The sequence below is a fragment of the Eulemur rufifrons genome, chromosome 12 (assembly GCF_041146395.1).
Source record: "Eulemur rufifrons isolate Redbay chromosome 12, OSU_ERuf_1, whole genome shotgun sequence".
NCBI classification, from domain to species: Eukaryota; Metazoa; Chordata; class Mammalia; order Primates; family Lemuridae; genus Eulemur; species Eulemur rufifrons.
This window is the reverse complement of record NC_090994.1, coordinates 20500593-20524236: the sequence shown is the minus strand read 5'-3', so window position 1 is coordinate 20524236 and position 23644 is coordinate 20500593. Positions and strand designations below refer to the sequence as shown.

At 42.6% G+C, this 23644-nt stretch overlaps 1 protein-coding gene across 2 annotated transcripts in view; it reads right to left on the bottom strand.

Moving 5' to 3' along the window:
* The window catches only part of UNC5D (unc-5 netrin receptor D), a 497786-nt gene that overhangs the window by 6936 nt on the left and 467206 nt on the right, over window positions 1-23644 (bottom strand). For both annotated transcript variants that reach the window (XM_069485257.1, XM_069485258.1), the window contains 2 exons: window positions 17665-17829; window positions 11597-11775 (listed from right to left, as the gene is read on the bottom strand). In XM_069485257.1, coding sequence (XP_069341358.1) covers window positions 11597-11775; window positions 17665-17829 — 344 coding nt within the window. The remainder of the gene's footprint in view (window positions 1-11596; window positions 11776-17664; window positions 17830-23644) is intronic.

Below are 23644 nucleotides of genomic sequence, written 5' to 3'. Positions count from 1 at the left end.
TCAGCTTCACCCTTCATTTCTATTTTTACTACTTATACTAACTTATTTCTATTCTATTGCTATATGGCCTGAATCACAGCAAGTGCCTTAGAGCTCCTCCAAACTCATAGCCTGCGTTCTATTTCCTCAACTCAATCATAAGATACCTACGCTAGTTGTTTTCTTTTCTTTCTTTTTTTTTTTTTGGAAGACAGAGTCTGTCTCCTGGGCTAGAGTGCAGTGGCATCATCCTAGCTCACAGCAACCTCAAATTCCTGGGCTCAAGTGATCCTCCAGCCTCAACCTTTGGAGTGGCTGGGACTACAGGTGTGCACTACCACGCCCGGCTGATTTTTCTAATTTTTGTAGAGAGGGGGTCTCTCTCTTGCTCAGGCTGGTCTCGAACTCCTGGCCTCAAGCAGCCCTCCTGCCTTGGCCTCCCAAAGTGCTAGGATTATAGGTGTGAGTCACTGTGCCTGGTTTCTAGTTGTTTTCAATGCCTTCCTTGGTGGTTGGGCCTGAACCTACCTATGGAGCTTATATTTTTCCCCCACTCAGTCGTCTTTTGCTCTTTGAGCCATTGACCCTGACTTAGGTAATACTTTGCTTCTTGCTTTCATTTAATTTATTCTGTTCACTTGAAACATCCAATTCCTCCCTTTACCCTGTTTATCAAGATCATACATTCCTACAATGCATGGCTCGGTTCTCATCTCCTTTTTCCTCAAAATGATTTATGTCTTCTCTCAACTCTTTTTACGCGTATGCTTAAACTGTCATCTGAACAAAATGCTTATGTTATTTCTTATGTGTATGTGAGCTCTGGCTTCCCAATTTGACCACAAATACCTGAAAGGCAAGGATCATATCTAATAACTTTCTAAATCTCTACAGCACTTATCATAATACTATGACAAGTGTTCATTCGACATCCATCAGCCGAGTGCCTGGTTCCTATATAAGCCTTTTTCAGATGCTACGGTATCTTCCGTGAAAAATGCTAACCTTTTTGGTCAATAACTTTTGCTGTGATGAAGACTAAGACAACACACACAAAGGATTAAAGGTCACTGTTTTCATAGGGACATTTATAGTAAGGAGAGAAATGTCATCTCTGGCAAAATTCTGATGAGTTGAAACGATCTTCCAGGGTCAACCAAGTATTGCCTATTTGAGGACTGTGTTAATTTCCATCACTGCACCCCACAGATGAGCACACAAAGGGGAGTCACAGGGCTCTCAGCGGAGAAGACAGGCTTCTAAGGGCACATTATCGTTTACAAGCACTACCTACATGCACTGCAATTTTGAGTGCATGAAGTCCCATTTTGCTCAAAGGCCTTAAGAGAGTGCTCCTAGCCCGTTGGTTGCCAAATAGCATAAATATCAGGGTCCTACATAGACTTCCCACCACGTAGGAATCTTTAATTGAGAAACGGACAAGGCCAGCTTAAAACCATTCTAAATTCTTTTTTCTTTCATTCCTCCCCTTTTTTAATAGTTATTTCTACACTAACAGATAACAAAGCAAACCTTGCTAGAGTAGAGGAAGGGATCTTAGTTTCTCTTGTTACAGGACTTCGTTGTGAATATTGTGGAGATGTTGGTAGGGAAAGTTGCTGTATCTCCCCGCCCCCTGCCCCACACCTGGCATTCTGGCAGAACACCCTGAAGGAATAGCTGGGACAGAGTCAGACCGAGAGACAGGGCCTGAGTGGACGCTGGGTGGCCTGTGTGACGATGTCTTTTCATACCATTACGAGAATGATGACATGGACACTCTTTGGGTCTGGCCTGGGCAGATAATTCTTTATGGTCTCCATCATCATTTCAAAAACCACCACCACAAAAATGTTAGCAGCACTAGCTTTCTCCTAATTGCATGAGGATTTATATTTTGTATTTGCTATTGAATTACAATGGACTTACGCCTTGTGGGAATGACTGGAATCCTGGGGACCCTATTAGCCTGAAAGTTAGACCCTCTATTCTATACCAGGGGTTGACACTTTTTCTGTAAAGGGCCAGACAGTAAATGCTTTTGGCTTTGGAGGCCACATATGGTCTCTGTTGCCGCTGCTACTCCGCTCTGCCACGGTGGTGACAAAGCAGCCACAAACAGCATGTAAGTGAATGAGCGTGGCTGTGTTGCAATAAAACTTTACGTAGCACACGGATACTTGACTGTCATACAATTTTCATGTGTCACACAATATTTTTCTTCTTTGGACTTTTTTTCTGACCATTTAAAAATGCAAAAACCATCCTTAACTGGTGGGCTACAGAAAAAAATAGGTGGCGGGCCAATCTGTAGGCCATTGTGTTCTAGCCCTGTCTTATGCTGTGTTATGATCCGAACTAGATTTCCATAGCTCATAGCTGTTTAAAAGAAGATTAGGCTGGAGTTCCTACGCTGTGCTACATTTGAAAATAAGCACCTGGATGGCCCAAACTGCTGAATCCCAAGCTGTACGTCCTGCCTCAAGGACTCTGAGAGTTTTATCCTCTGTAAATGTTTGGGATCTTTGACATTTCAACGCACGACAGGAAGACCTGGGCATAAAAATGCAGTAATAAAACTTCTTGAGAGGCAGAAACAATAGGTTTGGGAGGTTCTGATGAATCACTGTCCCAACACAATCTTAAAAATATTTGTGAGTACACCTGCCTAGAGGAAGAAGAGGGCTGGAGAATGATTCCTGCTAGCCACGTGGTTCTGAAAATTCCTGTAAATGTCTGATGTGTGGAATGGGCACCCAGGGCTAAAGGAAGCTCAATGATCAAGAGAGGCAGCAATATAACTCTCACTTGGCACAGGTCTCGGAACACATTGCAGCAAGTGAAATGTGCTCCCCAAAGCAAGTTTGAGATTTATCGCTTTGAATGTGCATAAGCACATTCAGCAGAACATAAACAAATCTCAAATTCCACTTCATTTTAGTACACACATAGGGGAAGCCTATCAGCCTTATTAAAAATAATACAATCAGCTTTGGGATTAATAGAGACACAATTCAACTACACTTACCTGTCTGTAAGAGAATAATATATAAAAATCTCTAAAATCCTAATGGAGTAGGCTGTTCCCTAAAGATAGTGGAATTATTTTACTGCTTACATATGTGCAAATGCATTGTGATTTTTTTTTTGAAAATTAGTGTGCTGTATGTCCATTTGGTCATTTCTGTACTACCCTTGTGAAATTATTCTGATTCCAATCGGTGTGACCCATTTCTTTTCATAATAATACTGGTGCATTTGGGTACCGGCAGGAAAATGCACATATATTTCAGGGAACATTGTTAACACAGTACTACAAAATAGAATTCATGGCAATAGCTGATTTTAAGCAATTTCCTAAGTGTCTTTAATTTTTTTTTTTTTGGAAATAAAACCAGAATATCGACAAAAACTGTAATCTTAAATATTCAGGTAGATGCCTGAAAATGAAGCCACTTTTTTCTGTCTCTTTGAGAAATTTTTTAAAAAAGAAATGTTTATTATGTTCATCTTAGATGCTTCAAATTGTTACTTTTCTATGCATTGAACTTCAGGGAAACTTTTTGTCATTTTCAAATTCTGATCAACTGAGGTTAATCTTGAAAACTAAGATTTACTTTTTGTGGTATGATAAAGATGTTATATAGTGTGCAGATAAAATGATCTAATATGTAAATTTTAGGAATTTACTTTAGAATCATTATATGTCTTCAGTTCAATTCATTTGCCCTGAGTTCTATGGACCCAATGACTTTATCTGTACTCTGGCTTCCAAAGGAAAAGATAAACTGCAAAATACAGACAAGCAGATGAAAGTTTATGCTAAGACAGTTGAATACGTTTATCCATTTAAGTTCATTGAGTGCTAATGGTTTATTAAATTTAATTTTGTTTTGTTGAGCCTAAATGCTTTCTATACACCTGAGTTCCCGGGAGTTTATTTTATTACCATGATTAATTTCATCTTTCAGAGACTTCCGTATCCTCATCCCCCAGCCCCAATTAAATTCCCATGCTTTATGGGGGAGCCAGGGCAGAATAGGAAACATGAATCTACTTTACCAATTTTACTAGACACAAGCCAATTTATAATGATGTATATGGGTCAAACACTAAATTTTTATATAGAATCTTAATTTCAAAATATATCTTCAAACTAATAACCTTGTTAAACTAACAATGGAATTTAAGTGAGAGGTGAGGATTTTTGGAAATAGTTTATTGTGCCTTCTGTTTTCTTTTTGGGGTACAAAGAGGGAAGAGGATGGAGGGGCGATGATAGAATTCTGCCTTACAGGGTCTTTATAAACCATTGCCACATAGCGCTAATTTTATGAAAAGGAAATGCAGCCAGGAATACCGCCCTTTCTTTAGTACTGTGAAAGCTCTCAGGTCGTCCGGAATTCCTGCAGAATTCAAATGCAAATGTCTCTGGGACTAGTACATCTGAATCCTTCATCAGTTAACAAAGAGATGAGATAACAGTAGTGGAGAGGAAGGCGCAGGGCTGAGGCTCTGTCCTAGCCCTGGGGGGCGGGGGGGAGCACTGGAGAGCTACCAAGGGCACCTTGCACTCAGAGCTGGAGTCTGCCTGGCTGGGTGCTCTTTGTCAGAGTGCACGTGGCCTTTCAGGGACTCCCTTTCATTCCAAATTCCAGATAACAAAGCTTTCATTTCAGTCACTCAGAACCGATACCAGGGGGAGGATCTACCTGTTTGAAAGCTGTAAGCTATTTCCGTGCCTACTTGCGAGAAAGAATTTCATACTAAAATACAGCAGGGGACCTCACTTGGAGCTGCAGCCTAACATCCGTAGCGGAGGAAGACACTTCATTCATTCCAGGTACATGCCAAAATTTCATTCCGAATGTGGGCCTGGACTCAACACTTTCAAACAGAAGGGAGCGTTTGCACCTGTCCACGAGGGCAACGAGTTTGTTTATGATCTAGAAACGGTTGCCATTTACAGCAAACTCAACTTCATTTTTTTTTAGCCACTAAAAAGCATATTTTAAAAAGACCTCCTGAGTAGCTCGTCAGTTTCAAAAGTGAAAACTAAGTTGCTATAATAAACTGGGACACATGGTTACAAGAACAGTGCATGGTCCGACTGCATGGTGCCAAATAGGGAATCGAAACATAGTCATAATGAAAAAATATCAATCTCTCTGCCATCACGCTAATCATCCTGTTTAATGAAAGCCTCTTACGTGACCCAAAACAGCCCTCCATAGAATTCTTTAACTGCAAATAGAAGAGAAAAGCCATTTGTCCTCAACAGCCGTAATTGGACACACCAGAAGCATGTGGCCCATCCATCCAGCTTTTACTCCCAAACTTCAACCTCACTGGACAGTCAACAAATACCAAAGAAGCCTCCAGGATAAGGCAAATCAGTGCTTAATTTTCTAAAGACTAAGCAAAAGATGAATGTGATAGTATAACTCCCATCCCCCCAGTACTTTCCAGTGAAAGGAAGCTGGCAGGCAGAATCCCCCCAGAAAAGGACACAAGCAGTTGGAAACATGCTGAGTTCCAGTCTGTCTTGCCCTAAGAGTGGGGCATCAATTCTTTTAGGCCAATCAATTTGGCATAAAATTTTCCTTCCAGTGATCCTTTTGCCTATTCCATCATCTCGTTCTTGAAAGGGAATAGCAAGGATTCTTTCTTCTTTGGAAAACATATTTAAAGCCCCAAGGCTCGGAGACCAGCTGGGAGTTGCCAAATGAGAGCAAAGCCGGTTGTTCCTGTTTTCAATGTCTCCAGTTTCGTTCCTGCCAGGATGAGCCTATGACAATTTCTCCGTTTGGGAAATGAAAAGACAATAAAACCTCACAAATGATTTCGAGGAAATAGTTATTTACGTAAAGGACACTCTAATAAATTAGATCAAATCGTTGCTAGAATTTTACTTTCTCAAATGATGAAAACATTCTTATTCAGACGTACTGACACTGTCAGCTTTTCCGGTGCTGCTTGAAACAGCACTTGGGAAGGGGGTTCTTTTTTTTTTTTTTTTTTGAGACAGAGTCTCACTCTGCTGCCTGGGCTAGAGTGCTGTGGCATCAGCCTAGCTCACAGCAATCCTTCTGCCCCAGCCTCCTGAGTAGCTGGGATTACAGGCATGTGCCACCATGCCCGGCTAATTTTTTCTATATATTTTTAGTTGTTCAGCTAATTTCTTTCTATTTTTAGTAGAGACGGGGTCTCGCTCTTGCTCAGGCTGGTCTCGAACTCCTGACCTCGAGCGATCCACCTGCCTCAGCCTCCCAGAGTGCTAGGATTACAGGCGTGAGCCACCGCGCCCGGTCATGAAGGGGGTTCTTTAGGCCATACAAGGGCTGTGGCGTGTCCACCTTTTCTGAAAACTGTATTAGCTTAAAGGAGAGGAACCTATTACTTCAAAGAGCAGCACTCATTCATTGCCTAGAAGAAATGCAACACCGTTCGTCACCATCCCCTGGAGGTTATAGTGGGAGTATAACATTAGTTCTCTTGGAGGAATATAAAAAGCTTCTTTTCCATATTGCCTTTAGGATGGACACCTGCCACTTACAAACCAAATACAGCTTGTTCACGGCTAAGCGTGTCCCAGGGCTGTCTGTTTTCAGCTTCCTATTAGCGAGCAGTTTCATGAGTCATTGACTTTGGCAAAATGAAGCCCAAACACCCACCATTTTGCTGCGTTGGGTCCCTCTGGCTTCACTGCAAGGGATTTTAAAATTTCAGACCCCGCATAATTCCACTGGGCCAGAACCAGAAAATCTGATTTGAGCTTCATCGTATCGTATTTTGCCTCCAAGGACCTATGTAATGCTATCGTCCTATGCATTAATTCTTTTTGGAAGAGTCACGAAGATTGCTTTTTTGGAAGTGGCAGCCTCCTACCCATTTTTATTATTTAAAAGTTAGGATGTGTTTTCTAGCCTCTAGGCTGCAGAACCAAGAAAGCTTAGTTTGGGGAAATCGTAGTAGATTCAAAACACAGGAATGTCAGCTGACGGTCACTGTGTGTTCTCTTAGCAGTCTGACTGTGGAGCAGGCATTCTGTGAGCATTTTACACTCTTCTTCTTCCCTCCGTCTTTCTCTCCCTTCTTCCTTTGCCCCAAAGCACCCTGGCTGTTCCACCTCCAGTGAATTCCCAATAGTTATTCAGAGACAGATTGATAAGCTGCCTTAGGGACCTCCCTCTGTCCTTCCCCAGTGCTCTCCAGCCACTTCACTGTTCCTTTGCACTCGATTAAGACCATGGACACAGGGAATGAAAAGATGGCGCCTCAACGCGAGAATACATTGTTTTGCACCTAAGGAGTTATTACAGCCCTGCTTAGCGGCCGGGAGGTTTGAGGAATTTCATTTGTTCAGTTTTTACACTATCACCCATTAGCCCTCACCCCTGAAATAGGTGAAGTGTTTTACCTAGCTGACCAATAAGAAATAGGTTCCCTTAATATTTTGAAATTAAAAAAAAAAAAACAGGTTTCTTTGGCAGTGCTCACAAATTTTTAAACAAGCATACGATTAGGAAGGGCCTTGGGAAAAACTGTGAATAAGATGTCATTTATCTGCTCCTTTGCATTTTGGAATCCTTTCTTCCATTTTGGCTGCTTCCCCTCTACTCTGTCGCCCATGGCTCAGGCATCCGTTCCCATGGCAACTTGGTCAAGCTGGCTGTGTTGTTACAAGGGTTTCTGGAATATGACAATCATGAGGCCTTACCAAAGAATGCTCTAACAGTAGCACCTCAGGTACCGTCTAAGACCTGGGGGGAAAGACGGGAATCCTTTATAACATCAGCCAGGTAGCCTGTTTTAAGAGTAACTTTCAAAATCCCTTGGTGGTGGTTCATATCAATGCTACTTATTAGGAAGCAAGTTTTTAGGATCAAGAATAGAATCCTATGAAAGAGTTCATATCATTCATGCAAGACATATTTACTGAACTTCCCCTAAGCAGATGGATGGTCCTATCTTGGTATGGAATTAACTGTATTAAAAAAATAAAAAGTATCCTAAAAATGCAAGGTGCTCTGGAAGTTTAGATGTGGAGGAATGCTTCCACCTGAAGCAGTTAGTTTCCAATATTTAATCTGCTAAGTCCTCCATGATGCTCCCCACTACCTACCTCTACGTGATCAACGTCTTACTTCTCAGCTCTCCCTACCTACCAATCACACATGGCAAAGAGCGTCGAAGGGGAGAGTCATTGCAGCTGAATTTACAGAATAAACGTGCAATCTCAGCTTTGGAATGCAGGGAGTGTGGACTCTGAGTAATAGTCAAAGTTTGCTCACAGAGTCTGTAATTGCAACTGTTATCTACGGCGCTCTTTGCCGGGCGGTGGAGCTTATTTAGCCTGATCCATATGCCAGGCAAGTTGCAAAGCCACCTGTGCTGCCAGCCGCCCAGCACACACCCCTGACATTTCTCACATCCTCACGACCGCTAAGCCTTTAGCTTGATATTCCCTGTCTTCTCCTTCCTATTCAGGTCTAAGTAGAAACCTGATTGGCAAAAAGGCAGATCATGATCAGGGACATTGGCATTTACCAAAAGGAGAGTAAGAAACATTTTCACTGGCAATAAAATAAAAGCAAATGTTTTTCTCCACCCCCTTTGAAAACTTCATGATTTGAGAGCTGTTGCTTTATTAGCTTTTTAACGCTTTTGGAAATCCAAAGGAGAGGAGTCAGGCAAAAGCGCTGTCCTGAGATCTAGGTAGGATGACTATGTACTTTGTGATCACCTTTCTGTTGTGATCCCAGAGCTGATGAAATCCCAAGCTATGCAACGCCTTTCTTACCCAATACTATGTTCACGTAGACAATTTTAGCTGTCTGTGTTTTAATACACATTGTTAGTTCTATGCTATATTATTTGGAACCGTAAGACAGTATAAAGACAGCAGTTTGGTATAACACAATAGGAAGTTGTGATGGATTATGTCCGAAAATCTTTATCTTTGAGGGGGTCCATAAAAAGAACTTGACTATTTATGGAAAATGAGAATTAGCTGACAAGAGTGAAAGGTGGATTTGAGCAGTCTTCCTCCTACTCTGCTTCTCCGAGTAGTAGCCCTCTCTGCTGTAACCACAGCAGCCTGAAGAGGAGGACCCTATCCTGTCCCTGCCTGGAAGAGGCCTGGACACAGAGCTGGATGTGAAGCCCCAGCTCTAGCTATCCTGATGGAAGAAACGAGACCCTCTGAGGGCAGGTACAATCAGGAGTCAGCAAACTTTGGACTGCAGGTCAAATACGAGTTATTGTCTGTTTTTGTAAGTCAAGTTTGCGGGAACACAGCCAGACTCCCTTGGTTCAGTGTTTTTCTCTGGCTGTTTCCCTGCGACAGCGTCAGACTTGAATGGCTGCTGAGTAGTTGCAACAGATCTCACGTGGCCTGAACTCTTTACTTATGTGGCCCTTTACAGAAACAAAGTTTGCTGACCCCTAGTTTAAACCATTTTCTACTCTTGGGAGAATAAAGCTAGAGAATGCAGAGGAAGGTAGGAAACGCCAGTCAGTGAAACTGAGTATGTTAACTGCACAAGATTTAAAGACAGAAGGAGATGACATGAATTCCTGCAGTCCTAATTTGCTATTCATCGTGAAAACGTCACGAGGAACAACTAACATTTACTGAGAATCCACATACCCCGGGTGCTGTGTTAGAAACTTCCCGTAGAATAGGTTATATGAATTGCTTATGTCCAAAAAATGTAGACCTTCCTGGAGAATGGGGGGGGGGGGGTCTTAGGGAAAAACAAAAACAAGCAAACCAACAGGCACACCTCGAGTTTTATGACCCCAGACACCGGATGGTGCCTTGTGTTCCAGCAGAGCCACTGACTGTTCATTGGTGCCCAGACACAGAAGATTGTCAAACTTAGTCTCCCAGTTTCAATTGCATTTTCCCTACCGTGCAGGGTCAGAAACCGAAGACATTGGAGGCACTCAGTGTAGCTCTCTTGTATGCACTCTAACTGGAGCACGAGAGGAAACACGGCAGGAACACACACACGCTCCTTCAGCAAACTAACGACAGCATCCATGGGGACATGGGTATTTCGTGGCAATTATTTTTTTCTAAATGGTGCCTTAAAAATCATAAACGTCTGTAGCCAGAATTAGAGAATTTACATAGTTCAGAATCTATGAGTTGCTTTCTAGAAAAAGAAAGGTAGGGATGAGAAGTAATTCATTTAGTGGACGGGTATCGGTAGCAGAACCAACGCTGCCGCATAGATCTTCCGAGTCCCTGCTCAATGCTCTTTTCTTTTCTTTCTTTGAACAAATTTATGTTTTCTGGTTTAGTTTGATCATTTTTGTCCCCATGTTGATCAGAGAGTGAGCCTGACACAGTCACAATATTCACTGGTGACATATAAGACATCTTATCTTTTGTTAAAGTTGCTGGGAAATAGTTAACCTAATTTTTTTCCCCCATACATGCATACAGTTCGGTATTCTTTCATTTTCCATCTAGGCCTTTCGATCTGTTCTTTCTGGGCCTGCCTGTCTCTGCGAATTCAGTCCTCACTCGCGGCAGCGCCTCATGCCTTGATGCTCGGAGCCCGACTGCTCGCTCCACTCTCGGATTCCGGAGCCCCTTTGAAACAGGGAGCCTCGCTCCCTCCTGTCTTGGCAGACACCTACCTTCCCTTTCCGGGAAGAAAGAGTCAGGTAGGATGTCTGTGAAAACAAAGCACAAAAAATGGAAATGACAGAGCAAGCCACACAGTAAGAAAATAAGGCTTTGCCTCAAAAGAGAAAAACAAAATGGCACCAAAGGAAAGGGAGACACAATGGTTCTGGCAAAACGTGTTCTCTCTTCTATTCATTTTTGGGGTGTTGGAGGGTGGTGGGGGGGTGGAAGTTAGAGAGACTGGAGATTGGAGATTTCGTTTGTCAATGCCCTTCTCCCTTTGATGTCCCCAGGCTGAGCCAGAACCTGCCTGTCCCCTCAGTGTTGCTCCGGAGGACACCACCCCTGCCTCCTCATCGGAGTCTAAAGCCGTTTGTCAATATCTCTATTCTACTCTCAATGGCAAGGTCAGCGCAGTGATGAGTAGTGTGTTTTAGCAGCGTCCTATTCATGGTGCCCAAGTAAACCTTTGCTTATCTCATGCCCTTTGGACTTGAGTTACCATCCTCCTCCTTTCTTTCTTTTTTTTTTTTTTTTTGTATTCAGGCACCCGGTTTTGCAGGTGGAGCATGTCCTCATTAAGGGTTAAATAATGCTTTAAGGTTACCGGACAGTAGGGAGGAGGCCTGAGAAGTTGCTTCTTTGTTTTTGCGTCACTGGCTTGAGACAATGCTCCAGTCACCCACCAGCACCACGATGATGACACAGTCTCAGCCTCCCTGTGGGTGACTCAATTAGCAAACTGGAGATAGCTTTTCTATAATGTCCCCAAAAGCAGAGTGGGGTGGTAGGAAATGCCACACACACTGTCACATTCTAGTTCTTTTCCCACTTAGTGGGACCACATGTGAAATACGGCCAGAACAACTCATACAGATACCAGGGCCTAGAAACCACATGGTTACACTGAGCCCACTTTCCTTTCCAAAGCTCTCTTAGTAAAATCCTCTTTCTTCTGAAATTGCCCCAACTTACCTGTTGATGCTGTTTTTCTGTGCTAACATCTGCCAGTCCTTGCCTTTGGCATTGGGGGTATCAAACGTGGCACAAATCCGCTGTCTGATGGAGTAGGGGATTTTGAAGGCTTTGGGGCCAGTCTGTGCAGGGAAAGTGCTGTCCTCTTGTGCGATGAAAGTGATGGTTTCTCTTTCACTCTGTAAACACAATAAGGAAAGCACGATCGGATCCAACTGAAAGCATTATCGATCAACACTTTTTTTTTTTTAAAGAAAATCCGTGCTAGCACACATGCGCAAAATGCTTGCCTGTTGTGTTGGACTCTATAAAATATATTGATAAGTTCCCCTTTCTTCTAAGATAGTAAAGACCGTCTCGAGTAGCCTAATAAATCGTGTACTGGAGATTTACAACAGCATGTTCCACTCAGGGGAGTCATAATCACCAGCTTCCGACATCCAAAGATCTGTCAGGTGACAGCAAAATTTAGTTTTTTTTTTTTGGCTTTCAGGGACAGATCTAGAATCAGTAGGAAGCAGCTACCCCATGACAGATCTCAGTTCAGAGTAAAGAATGACCCTCTGAGGACAGTTGTAACTGGCCTGGGATGCAGGGGCTGATCAGAGGAGCTGGCTGGAAAGCGCCTTGTCAGGAAATCTACAAGAGTACGATTGTATGTCGATTATCCTGAAGGTTGCTTTTCTCCCAGCCCTGCACTGGGCTTTTATGGTAAATATTTCGGTCTTGTTTCAGGATTAAGTCACTTTGGTAAAACAGAGCCCGCCGTGAGTCAGAGATAACACCGAGACCAGCCTGGCAGTCCGAAGCCTGGAAGGTTCCTAAGCACCCAGCAGGCTTCTGGCTTAGAGCTGTGCAGTGAGGACCTGCTATCTCAGTGCGTCACGGCAACTTGACCGTCACATCCAACACGAAATCACGCAGAAATGAGCCAGACTGCACTGGTTGCTAGTACGTTTAGGTGAACTAACAGAACTTTAAAGGACTGAAAAATAGGTGACTGAATCAATCCCAGGATTCTAAGACAAAAGGGATTCTGATGTAGTTAAGTTCCCTAACCAGTTGACTCTGAATTAATTAAAGGAGAAATTTTGCTGGGTGTGCCTGATCTAATCAGGTGGTCTTAAAGCCAGAGAAGAGAGGGCTCTTGTCTGAGGCATCTTTCCTGCTGGCCTGGAAGACAGCAAACACCATGCTGTAAACTACTCTAATGGGGCCGTGTGTCTGGGGACTGTGGGTAGCATCTAGGGGCTGAGAGTGACCCCTGGCCAATAGCCAGCAGGAAAATGGGGACTTTAATTCTATAGCTGTAAGGAACCAAATGGTGCTGACAACCTGGATAAACATGGAAAATGACTTTGAGTTTCAGATGGAAACGTGTCTTGCCAACACTTTGATTTCAGCTTTCCGAGATCCTGATCAGAAAGCCCAGTTGTGTCATGGCTGGACTTCTGACCTACAAGATCTGTGAATGTTGTTCTGTGCTGGTAATTGGTGATGTAGCAAAAGAAACTTATGCAAGGAGTAGTTAAAGCATATCTGAGATTGGGTTAAGGAAGGGGGCTAGTTAGGTCTGTTTGAACTCCAAGAAGCTATCCTTTCCATTGGGAATTTGCCTGTTGTGTCCTCCAAGGCAACCCATGCCCTGCCCTGCCATCCTGCTACTTCTCCCGATCTTTACACATCTTCCTAATGTGGGCACGACTGTGGGGGTGCTTCTTAGCCAGTGGCTAGGCTCATATGACCGTAGACCATCAGACTTTGCGAGTTCAAAACAGAATTGAGGAAACGGGTTGGTGCAGAGATTTTATTAATGATTGATAATGCATTTTGTCTTTCTGTAAGCATTTAACACAGTTACATTTTGAGGTCTGTGCCTTGGAAACGCAATGCCAGCATTTCCAAAAGGGTATCTCAGAAATAGACTCTAAGAAAGAGCAGTCTCATGGTCAAACACATTTGAGACATGCTGCATATTATATCCTCTTCTTGGAAACTCAAAGTACGTGTGATCTTATTAAACAGATTCTACTTACTGGTTTTAGTTCTAGTCCTGAAATATCATAGAACAATTCTCATCAAAACTCTTCCAGTATTTGAGGTTGGCATAGTCTAATAGGAAAGCAGGGTTGTAGAACCAGAAAGATCTCACTTTGGATTAAGACTCAACACTTCCTAATTAGTCATGTTGCATTTTTATAGACCCCCACAGAGGTTATAAGTTGGCCTGGAAGGATAGATAAGCATCCCTTGAATAGAATTTTGGTGGCTAGGTGGCTATTCCAGGCACGGTGGACAATTCTGTTCTGATATACCAAATGGTTATAAAATAAACCAACTCTGTCCCTTACTGCTTAAAATAGGTTACGACATACATCATTTTTATCATGGTTTGTAAAACTTCTTCTGGCCTCTAAAAATGCAAATAAAATAGGAATGGCTGCCTTGCATATTTTCTGACTTAAGAGTATGGTATAAACTAGAGAAAAAATTAAAAAGTAATTCTCTGCCAGGTAACAGGGTAGCTGTCATTGTAAAATGACACCAAAGGGTATTAACCCCAGAAGAGGTGGCTTGCCACTGAAACTGAAAATACTGAAAGTGTCCTTGCCAAAGGATTGCAAGAGACAGACCTGGCTTCTGGAAGCCCTCATGGCACCTGCAAATTGTCGACCAAGTGCTGTCTTTACTGTTGGCAGAAGAACCACTTTGATGCATGATGTCTTCAGAAAAAGCTGGACAAAGTAGTCTTATTTGAAGGTGAATAAAACATTACATGAGACTGAGTCTAAAAATAAGTAATTTTTCAATTTACTACGCTTTAATAAGCCCCCATTTCCTTCTTAAGGTTTCCAAATTTAAATATTTTCTATGCAGAAGGAGGACACTTTATGTAACATTTATGATGCATTCTAAAAGACATCTGGGCCAAGTAATAAGAATCCTGTAGATACATCACATTTTCTGATTGTTTAAATTAAATATGCAAAGGAACAGTAGATTTTCATGCTCTGCACATCTGAGATAAGCGGCTGCTACCTGGTTAGCTTAGGGAGCCGTAAATCAATGAGAAATTCCAAGTATTCTATTTTGTAACAGACAAATTATCCCCCAACTTCTACCACTTTTGGAAGAAAGATAAGAGCGTTGCTTGAAGGGAAAATTGTAACATGTAAGATTCCCATTTAAGTTTTTTCTACTGGAAAAAAAAAAAACGTTCTTTAATAACATTACATTAATAAGGAATGATGAAATAAATTACTTGGGGATTCTTCCTTCTCTTCAATATCTGCAAAATCGTTTTATGCCAGTTTGTAATTTTAGACCAGTGATACTCTTGCTTTACAGAGTATCCATGGGCAATGATCATTAGGGAATTCGATAGGGTTAACTGTAAGAAAGAACAAACCTACTTCTAAAGATTGACAGAATAATGGCCACTTGAAAGAGCAAAAAAGATATTATCTTGGTCACTGAAATAATTTTTAAGTGTAAAGGTGACACGAAGGATTAGAGGCAGGAAAGGATATGGATAAATACTGAACATAAGGAACCAAATGTCTTCAAATGAGGATCATCATTGCATTGAGATAGTGAAAATTAATGACATGTATCTCCAGTGTTGATTTTGTACACATCCTATTGATCTTATATATTTTAAATATATATCTTAAGTATTGATTTCTGGTGCTATGATGTTTGTCCCTAGTGCCTCCTGAGCCCCCAATTTTATTGACAAGGCGCACAGTTAGGGCTAACAAACTACACTGCCTTGACTAGGACCTGGGAGTCCTGTCCTACGGTTGTCGGTCGTCAGACTTTGATCTTGGAGTCAGGTTTCTCACTTGGGTACTCCGGCTCCCACCTTAGCTCCATGATCTTGGATAAGAAAGTTGACCTCTTTGAGACTTTTATACCATATAAAATTGTGACAGCAATAATACTTAATCCACAGAGTTGTGATGTTATATGACACATTTGGAAAGCAAATGAAACAGTACCTGAAATACAGTAGCTTTCAAGAGCTATTAGTCTTCTGATGTAGAAAATGCGAACAAATTAGACTTGTCTAAGAAATGCAGTTTATTACAAAGTGACAGAAACACATTGGGGACTGGGCCAAAGCCCGCAGGAATGCTTGAAGCAATTAATTAAAGTGATCTTGGACAGGATCAAAGGGTTAATAAAGCTTCTAGGACGCAGCAGCCCTCAAATTGGAGACTGTAGCCTAACAATGAGTATCTAAATATTAATCTGATATTTGCCTCCCAGTATGCAGAGATACTGTGATGTTATCTTCTTTAAGGCATTTCAAAGCGACTGTGAACTTCTGAAGCATTAGAAAAGAACTTGGAGGCTGAAGGATGAGATTGAGTGTATTCGCTAATTTTCCTTCCATGAATTTTAAAAATTTATTTAAAGAGCAAAAATACCAGCATGTACCAACCCTATCATCTTCCTCTTACATAAATAACCTGTAATGGCAGAAGTTGATCACCAATATCTGGGTGCCTTAAAAAACAGAAACTTTCAAATCTGCAATTCTTTTTTGGCCTGTTAACAGATATTTAGGGCAATTTGGATCAGAGGCATGTTTAGGTTCTGCCTTTTCGTGCTTGCTCCTGAATACCGGCTCTTCTTGGATTGTCTTTGTTTTTATTTTAAAACTTCCCTACCATTTTTATTTTACTTTGAAATGCATTGTGTTAAATATGCCACGACTATTCAAAAAAGAGGCTCTAAAAATATCCTACCCCAGGTTTCTGGATCTACCTTCTCCATCAAAACTACTGTAGCACGTGATGCTAATTGGCTATAATGAATGCAAATACTGCATAAACATGTCAGTTAAGACAGCTATCAATTGAAGGCACAATCCTTTGGAAAGCCATCTACTCTTCAGAACAACTATTTGGGAAATTAGCAATACCCATTTTGCATAAACAATGAATTAAAAGGAGAATGGAGAGACGTGATCATGCTATACAGCTGCAAATTTCTAAAGAAAAAAACCCCTGCAGTGGAGTCATATGTATATAAAAGTGTTAAACCTTCTGCCAAGCCTAAATTAGTAAACATATATTATTTATATATTAAATGTGTATATGTATATATATTTATTCTATAAATGCATGATAAAAGTATGTGTATTTTCCTACGCTAGCCAGGAATAACCTTAAAACTGCTAAACAAAAGCATCACACCCCTCAGCTACTCTCTCGCTCCACCTCTGCAGAACCATTGAGGAGGGACTGCTATTGTCTACTTTCCAAGCTCGCGTCCAAAGCCATGAAGTCACTCAGTGGTTTGGGGCAAATTAGAGCCATAGTATATCATCAGGTGTCTTTTTGCAAAAATTTCCAAGTGAATCCTCTGCTGAGTTCCACTTTAACTCTGTCTTTCAACAGTGGTACGACCCGCACAAAGTCCTTTACCTCTTTGCCTCTCCATTTGCTTACCTTGTAGAATGAGACTGATATCTACCCTGTCATCCTTTTACTATTATTATATTGATGAATCTAGGTTGAGAGAGGTTGTGGATGTGCACAATCTGGAGTCTACACAGCGTGAGACAATGCAGGACAAGGAGCCCTGGCCCCAAGGGTGAACTAGCACATGCAGGGCAACTGACTTCTGGAGAACTAGTCAGAATCGGCAGATGAATGGCCTGATGGTGCCCTGGTGCCCCTCCGCTGTGGGATGTGTCTCAACTGCACCAGCTGGCTTCAGCCCGGGATGAATCCCAGCTGATACTCCAAGTCTACTATGGGCTATGAAATTTCTTGTAGTTTCGTGTATAAAAAGCCCTGGACCAGTTTCTTCCCCAAAGGTCCCTCCCCAGTCTAAGCTCTCTGATGCCTTGAGTTTTTCCCTGCCCAGTGGGAGGCTCAGTTCAATCCTCAGCCTGAGAAAAAGTTTATTTTCCGTTATTAGTAATGAAGATTAAGAGTTTGTGCACTTTGAAGCTCTTTCAGCACCTGAATAGCAATGGCTGAGATAGGTACGGCTTTATTGTTCTTATTGTCCTTTAAAAAGGGGCTCAAATGGCCTGTAGCTCGAGGACTCACCTCTAGGATTGATGTCTGCACTTGGAGGATCTGTTCATGGCCTTTGAGCTGCCGGATGCAGATTTTGCAGGACAGCTGGGTGGTGGTGGGCGTGTAGCGCTCCAGGGAGAAGGCACAGTGCAAGGGCTGCCGGTTACTGCACCACACGCGGGAGAACGGGACTTCCTGCAGGGGGGAGGGAGGACAGGAGAGAGGGGTGTGGTGTGCAGAGCCCGCTGAGATGCACTAAGAACAGGAGAGACTTAATAGCAATAATGATGATGATGATGGAGATGACGATCGCAGCAGAGATAATTGCCTAAGCGACTTCGGTGGAATTGTTGTAGAAATAATGTTCTAGCATGTGCCAAGCAGCACAAAAGTAATTAACGTCAATTCCAATTGATAACATTTGAATTCTAAAACCGCACTGCAAGAGCTCAGATTTCACTTGGTGACACTCACAATTAGAAAGAATACCATCCAAAATTATTTTTTCCCCCACTAAAAAAAATAGTATCCTTTAGAAGACTCCTATGGTCCATCCTTCTACCTAAGCCTAAGGTAGGATATTATCTTCTCTCTTAAATAAAAATAATGCTAAGGAAATGGAGAGACGTTAGCCCCCCACCACAAACTCATGCAGAATGGTGTGAGAACACAGTATTGCTAATGTATCAAGCATAAAAATTAGTATCTACTGCAAAATCATACATATATACACACAGCCCAGGGAAAGACAGACAAACACCCTGGGCCACCCTGGAGTGATCTAATTTGACACCTCCTCTCTTGTTCGATTTGTCCATTTAACAATTATATCTAAGGGGCCTGCTAGTGGCCAGACGCTGTACTAGGTAATCAGCAAGAAACAATAACAAATTAGGTTCAGTCCTCACTTTCAAGGGACTTATAGACAAATTGACTGACAAAAGTACATTTTACTAAATGAGGGAAGTTATCAAATCTATACAGATTACTCATTTTTCCTAGAACTACCCAGTACTGGCCACCAATTGGACTGTGCTCAGGCAGCATTTGACTTTACAATAATGTAGAAAAGTCAGTCGTTGAAATCTTTCATGCACTAAAAAGTCTCTCTGTCCTACCCAAATGGGGCTAGGGCCCTTGGCAATGACCGTGCATGTCCAGCCTCTAGCAACACTCATCCTCACATTTTCCTCTATTTCTCATCTCATTAATTTGCTCTCTTACCTGTTGCTCAAAATATGATTTTCTGCAATACTGAAATGGAAAGGTGGAAAAACATGTATCAAGTCTGGAAATTTGGGACCCTGACATGGGGCTGGTGATGAAGCCAGCGTGTGTCATGAGACCAAGGACCTTGACTGAGATTCAGTCTATTCATGCTGGGGAACTGTGGATTATCTAGCTACTCCTGAGCTCTGATGCACACGTTTGTTTGTATATCTTATTTCCTAATTTTCTCTATGGGAAGCCTCACAGATCTTGATCTTGGCTACTTCCTGGGGGAGCCAGCCAGGAGGGATGGATTTGAGATTTCTGCGCACTTGTAGAGAGGAGAGAGCCAGCTTTAGAGGCAAGAGAACAAAACCAAACATTCACTCCTATCATGCATCTCAGCAACGGATATGATGATTTTAGGGGTTGCTTTGTTTCCTTGTCATTAATCCTGAAACAAAGGAAAGGCAATGGACTGTCATCTCAAGAAGTACAGGAAGGACTCAGAGGTCTATAGGTGTGACACTACCTAGTATTTCACTGGCTTTACCCCCGTGTAAGATGTGAGCTGTTAGTATGCGACGTTGCCTTGGCCATTCTCTTTTCTTCTCTATGTGGCAGGGCTGGAAGCCTACAGACTGCATCTTGCAGACTCCCTTGCCAGCAGGGAGCCCCTATTTCCATTCTGCTAGCGAGAGGCACTCAGGCTACATTTGGAAAGGAGAGCAGGGAGGTGCGGAAACCATCACGGCTCCCCCAACATCTGCAGGCAGGCTCAAAGGCTTCGGCTGACAGCACAAGAAAGGTTTGCAGGGTCTTCTGGTCATTTCCCCGAGAACCAGCTGCTTCAGTGCTGGTGCAGTTTCCTGAAATTCCTCAACTTGCTGGTTTCCTAACATCACTAGTGGCTTTCTCTGACCTTGGCTCCCCCAGTTTCTCCAAAGGATTTGTAAGCACCTAAATCCTTTGATTGAATTTCCCCTTGGTTGACATACCTTGAGTGCTTTCTGTCTTCGTGACCAAACGATACCCTTTGATTTGAAGAACTTCTCTTACAAACTGATATAGGAGTTGGGCAACAGTGAAAGGCGCCACTAGTGACTTCCCCAGGGACGCTGTCATCTTGGGAACATGCTGGACGCAGCACTAAGCTAACGATCACCAAGGAAGCTTTTCGCTGGAACACAAGTTGCTTGTTCTACTAGTCAACAGCACAGGTTCATTTAACGGTATCTTTTTCCCACTTTCTCTTCATGCAAGAAGTTTTACTTATGATCTCCTCTCCTTACCTCCTGTAGTAGACTCTGCAGCGGAGGGCACTTCCGATCCATAGGGACTCCTGGCAACTCTTAGAGGAAGTCACTTTCCCTAAAACACTCCCAAATGGCTTTTCGCCTGTACCATAAGATGCACTTACAAGTTCGGCCATTTCTCCTTGTTGTCTAATCCGACTCTTTCCCCCTTTCTCCTCCTGAGCCTTCTTCTGTTATGCAAACCAGGCCACATCTTCCTCCACATCTCAGCCTCCTACACTTCTCTCTCTGCCTACTGTACTCAGCAAGGTCCCACCTGCCCACACATGCCCAGCTGCCATCTCCCCGCGGAGGGCTCCAATCACAACATCTCTGGTCTCTATTAATAGCTCATGCTCCTCAATCCCTGGCAGTATACTCTTGAGCACGACACATCATTTTATTTGGTCTTTACTTCTCTGGCAACTTTACCTTTTGGAAACTATCACCATCTCCCTCCCGTTGCCACTCTTCTCCAACTTTCCAGTGCCCATCACACTTCGTTATGGCTAACTGCAGTCAACTACTGACCGGTCTTTCTGCCTCAGTCTCTACCAGACAGAGCTAGTGAGGGCGTTGGGCTTCATGGAAGAGGGAAACAAAAGCAATTGATTGGTATTCTTCAGGGAATAGCATCATGGTCTCTCTTTTACCTCTAATCATGGGTGTGATCAGGCCACCTAGGAACTCTGCATTTATCACATGGTTCCTTTGCTTGTGGTAGGGGTGGCCACAATGGCCCCTTGGTGGCTGCCATGTTAACCCTACTCTCCTGTCTGGCCTAAAAGGCTTCCACTATCTGTTGTCCTGTACTTAGTCTCTCCATTCTTATTTTTACAGCCATCAAATGAACTATCTTTTTCAAACCAGTACATTTTTGTAGAATTACTTTGCACCATGCCTTTCAATAAAAGTAACTATAACGTAGGGCACTGTGGTTAACAGGTGCTTTTGCCTAACTCGGCTAAGGAGGTTTTTGTTTTCTAAAATGGAAAATTTGAGTCATTATAGTGTAACGCGAGTGCTTGGACTTCAGGGCTAGTAAGAGGCGAGGTCAAGGCCCAGCTCTGAAGCAAACCGGCGTTTTCTGCAATAGATTTGAATTCTTGGGTAATATTTACCTTCCTAAGAAAATGGCACTGACCACTTATTTAAAAGTGTCTTCTCTGGTCTCAGTTGCTAGATTTCCTGTATTTTCTCCTAAAAATACTGGAAGAAAAGTTAAGAGAGTGATGCCCATGGCAGAGATCATTTTTCCTTGATGGGACTCAGCACACACACAAAAATCCTCTTTTCTCTTTCCATTCCACTGCACACAATCAAAACATTTAAAAAGCCTGATTTTAAGACAGTATCAAAGGAATATTTTTTTTTATTGTTGACTTGAGTAGCAGCTCCCAATTGTGCTCAACAAAACATTTAAAAATAATAGAATTAGAAGCACTGTGATTAGTGTGTTTTCAGGGCAATCATCTTTGCTTTCATTTATTCAAAAAACCAAAACCCAAAACAAAACAAAAACACACCACCATCCTCACTGAACTGAGAGGAAAGTACAAGGAGACGGCAAAGTGTGGCAAAGTTATGGGTGTTTAAAGGATTCCGGAAATGTTTTCATTTTGATTCCCATTATAATTAGGTTCCTAGCAGATGGAGAGGATGTAAATCACATCCTAGCGGGAGACAGACACTGGCTTCTCCAAGACACATAGCACGCTGAAAAGACAGATGCTTCTATTCTAGGGAGGTGACAACTTGACTTTGTGTTTTGTTGGATTTAAAAAAAAAATAATAATTGATAGTGTTATGTTTATTGCAGCTTCCCCACATCCAGCAAGGAATAATGGCAACTGTGATTTAGTAGCTCTCAGGTCCCTGGAACCTACTGAGAGCAGAGTTACTTAGCTCCCAGAGGAGGGTTGCTAATTCTCCAGGGCAGACAATAGCATCTCCCTCATTGCACTGGAGTCTTAAAGCCTGAGAAGAAAATGGGGAATAAGGAGTTGTTTATTTGGGGGTCCTAGCATCGTGGGCCTCAGTTTCTCTTTGAACCAAGGCCAGGGGGCGCTACTGAAGATCTCCGGAAAGCTAATGCAGCCTTTAGTTACCCTCCCACCCATCCCAGCTGGCTTCACGAGCAATCAGGGCTGTATGTGGCATAACTCTCCATAAGGTGTAACCCTCCAGAACCCAAACCAACAAGATGCAGAATCTAGTCGGTCCTTCTATTGTGGGCTCTCGTCACATAGCTCTGGACCCAACCTTGAACTCACACCCTTCTAAAAACATTTCTCATGCAGTTTGTTGATGTCTGAGAGGGCAAACATTCTGTACACTGGGTACCTTCCTGGGAAATTCCACCTTTCCCAGAAGAAAACAGGAAGGAAGACCTCCTTGCAGAGTAGGGTTTGGGTAGCAATCGTCATATGTCGACTCCCAGGTCCTTGATTTGATGTTAGAGAAAGAGAGAGGGGAACAGGAAGACAATGCTACCAGAGGTCTTCCGTGGATTAAGTTGGAAGATGACATGGAGATTCAGCCATTGAAGGAGAGATCTAGAAATGACGTCAAGAATTGTGCGATTTTCTAGCTCTCTGGGATAACAAGAAAGAGGCCCTGTTGGTTCCTAACCACTAAGCTTAAACAAAAAGCCATTCTCCATTATCCAGGCCCAGTCTGTCGGCGCACATGATGTTCTACGTGACGTTCAAGCAGGCTGAACACAAACCCTCCCCAAAGTGCTGACATCTAACGCCCGGAGAAAACACAGCACGGCCATTCAGCCAAACGCTGTACGCAGTCACACAAGCCATTTGGGGTAAGAAAATGAAGTGGAAAAAGAAAACTCAGTGGCAAGCCTCCTGATGCAGAGGAAATTAACTTGTTTCTCGGCCTTCCAAGACTCTTTCAAACTATGCTCAATTACAATAGGCAAATATTTATACACGTTCACCATCTCTATGCAATCCAACCCATTCCAGCAGTAAAGCTTGTTGGCCAGCCAATGCCCTCCAGTTTTGGCCGGTCCTGCTGCATCCTCTGAAGTTGGTAGGCACTTAGCCCCCTGAGCCTCTTCTGCCTGGGGCTGTCTTTGGTATCCTTGGTGTCGGAATTATTGTTTAAGTGCTGCTGCGAGTAATGGTTCTTTCATCTGATATTTTTTATCTCCAAGCATTAAACTTAATAGTTCATTTTGGACTGAGTCACTTGCATCAGACCCAGTGAAACAAGGTCCTTATAACCTGTAAATATTAATACAGAGGAATTTGCATGCCTATCAGGACTTGGTTTAACAGTACTCTCAAGTTCAATCTGGACTAGAAACTTTGAATCCTGCTTACTGGAAAACAAAGAGACCGATGTCTTGCACGTCACGTCATAAACGATCCATTCATTCATGGAAAACCTCTCTCCATCAGGAAATTACCGCATGTGCCCCAACCCCACCCCCCCAAAAATTGTTCAGGCCCATAAGAGATGTTGATGCTGTCTTGAATATGCTAAAA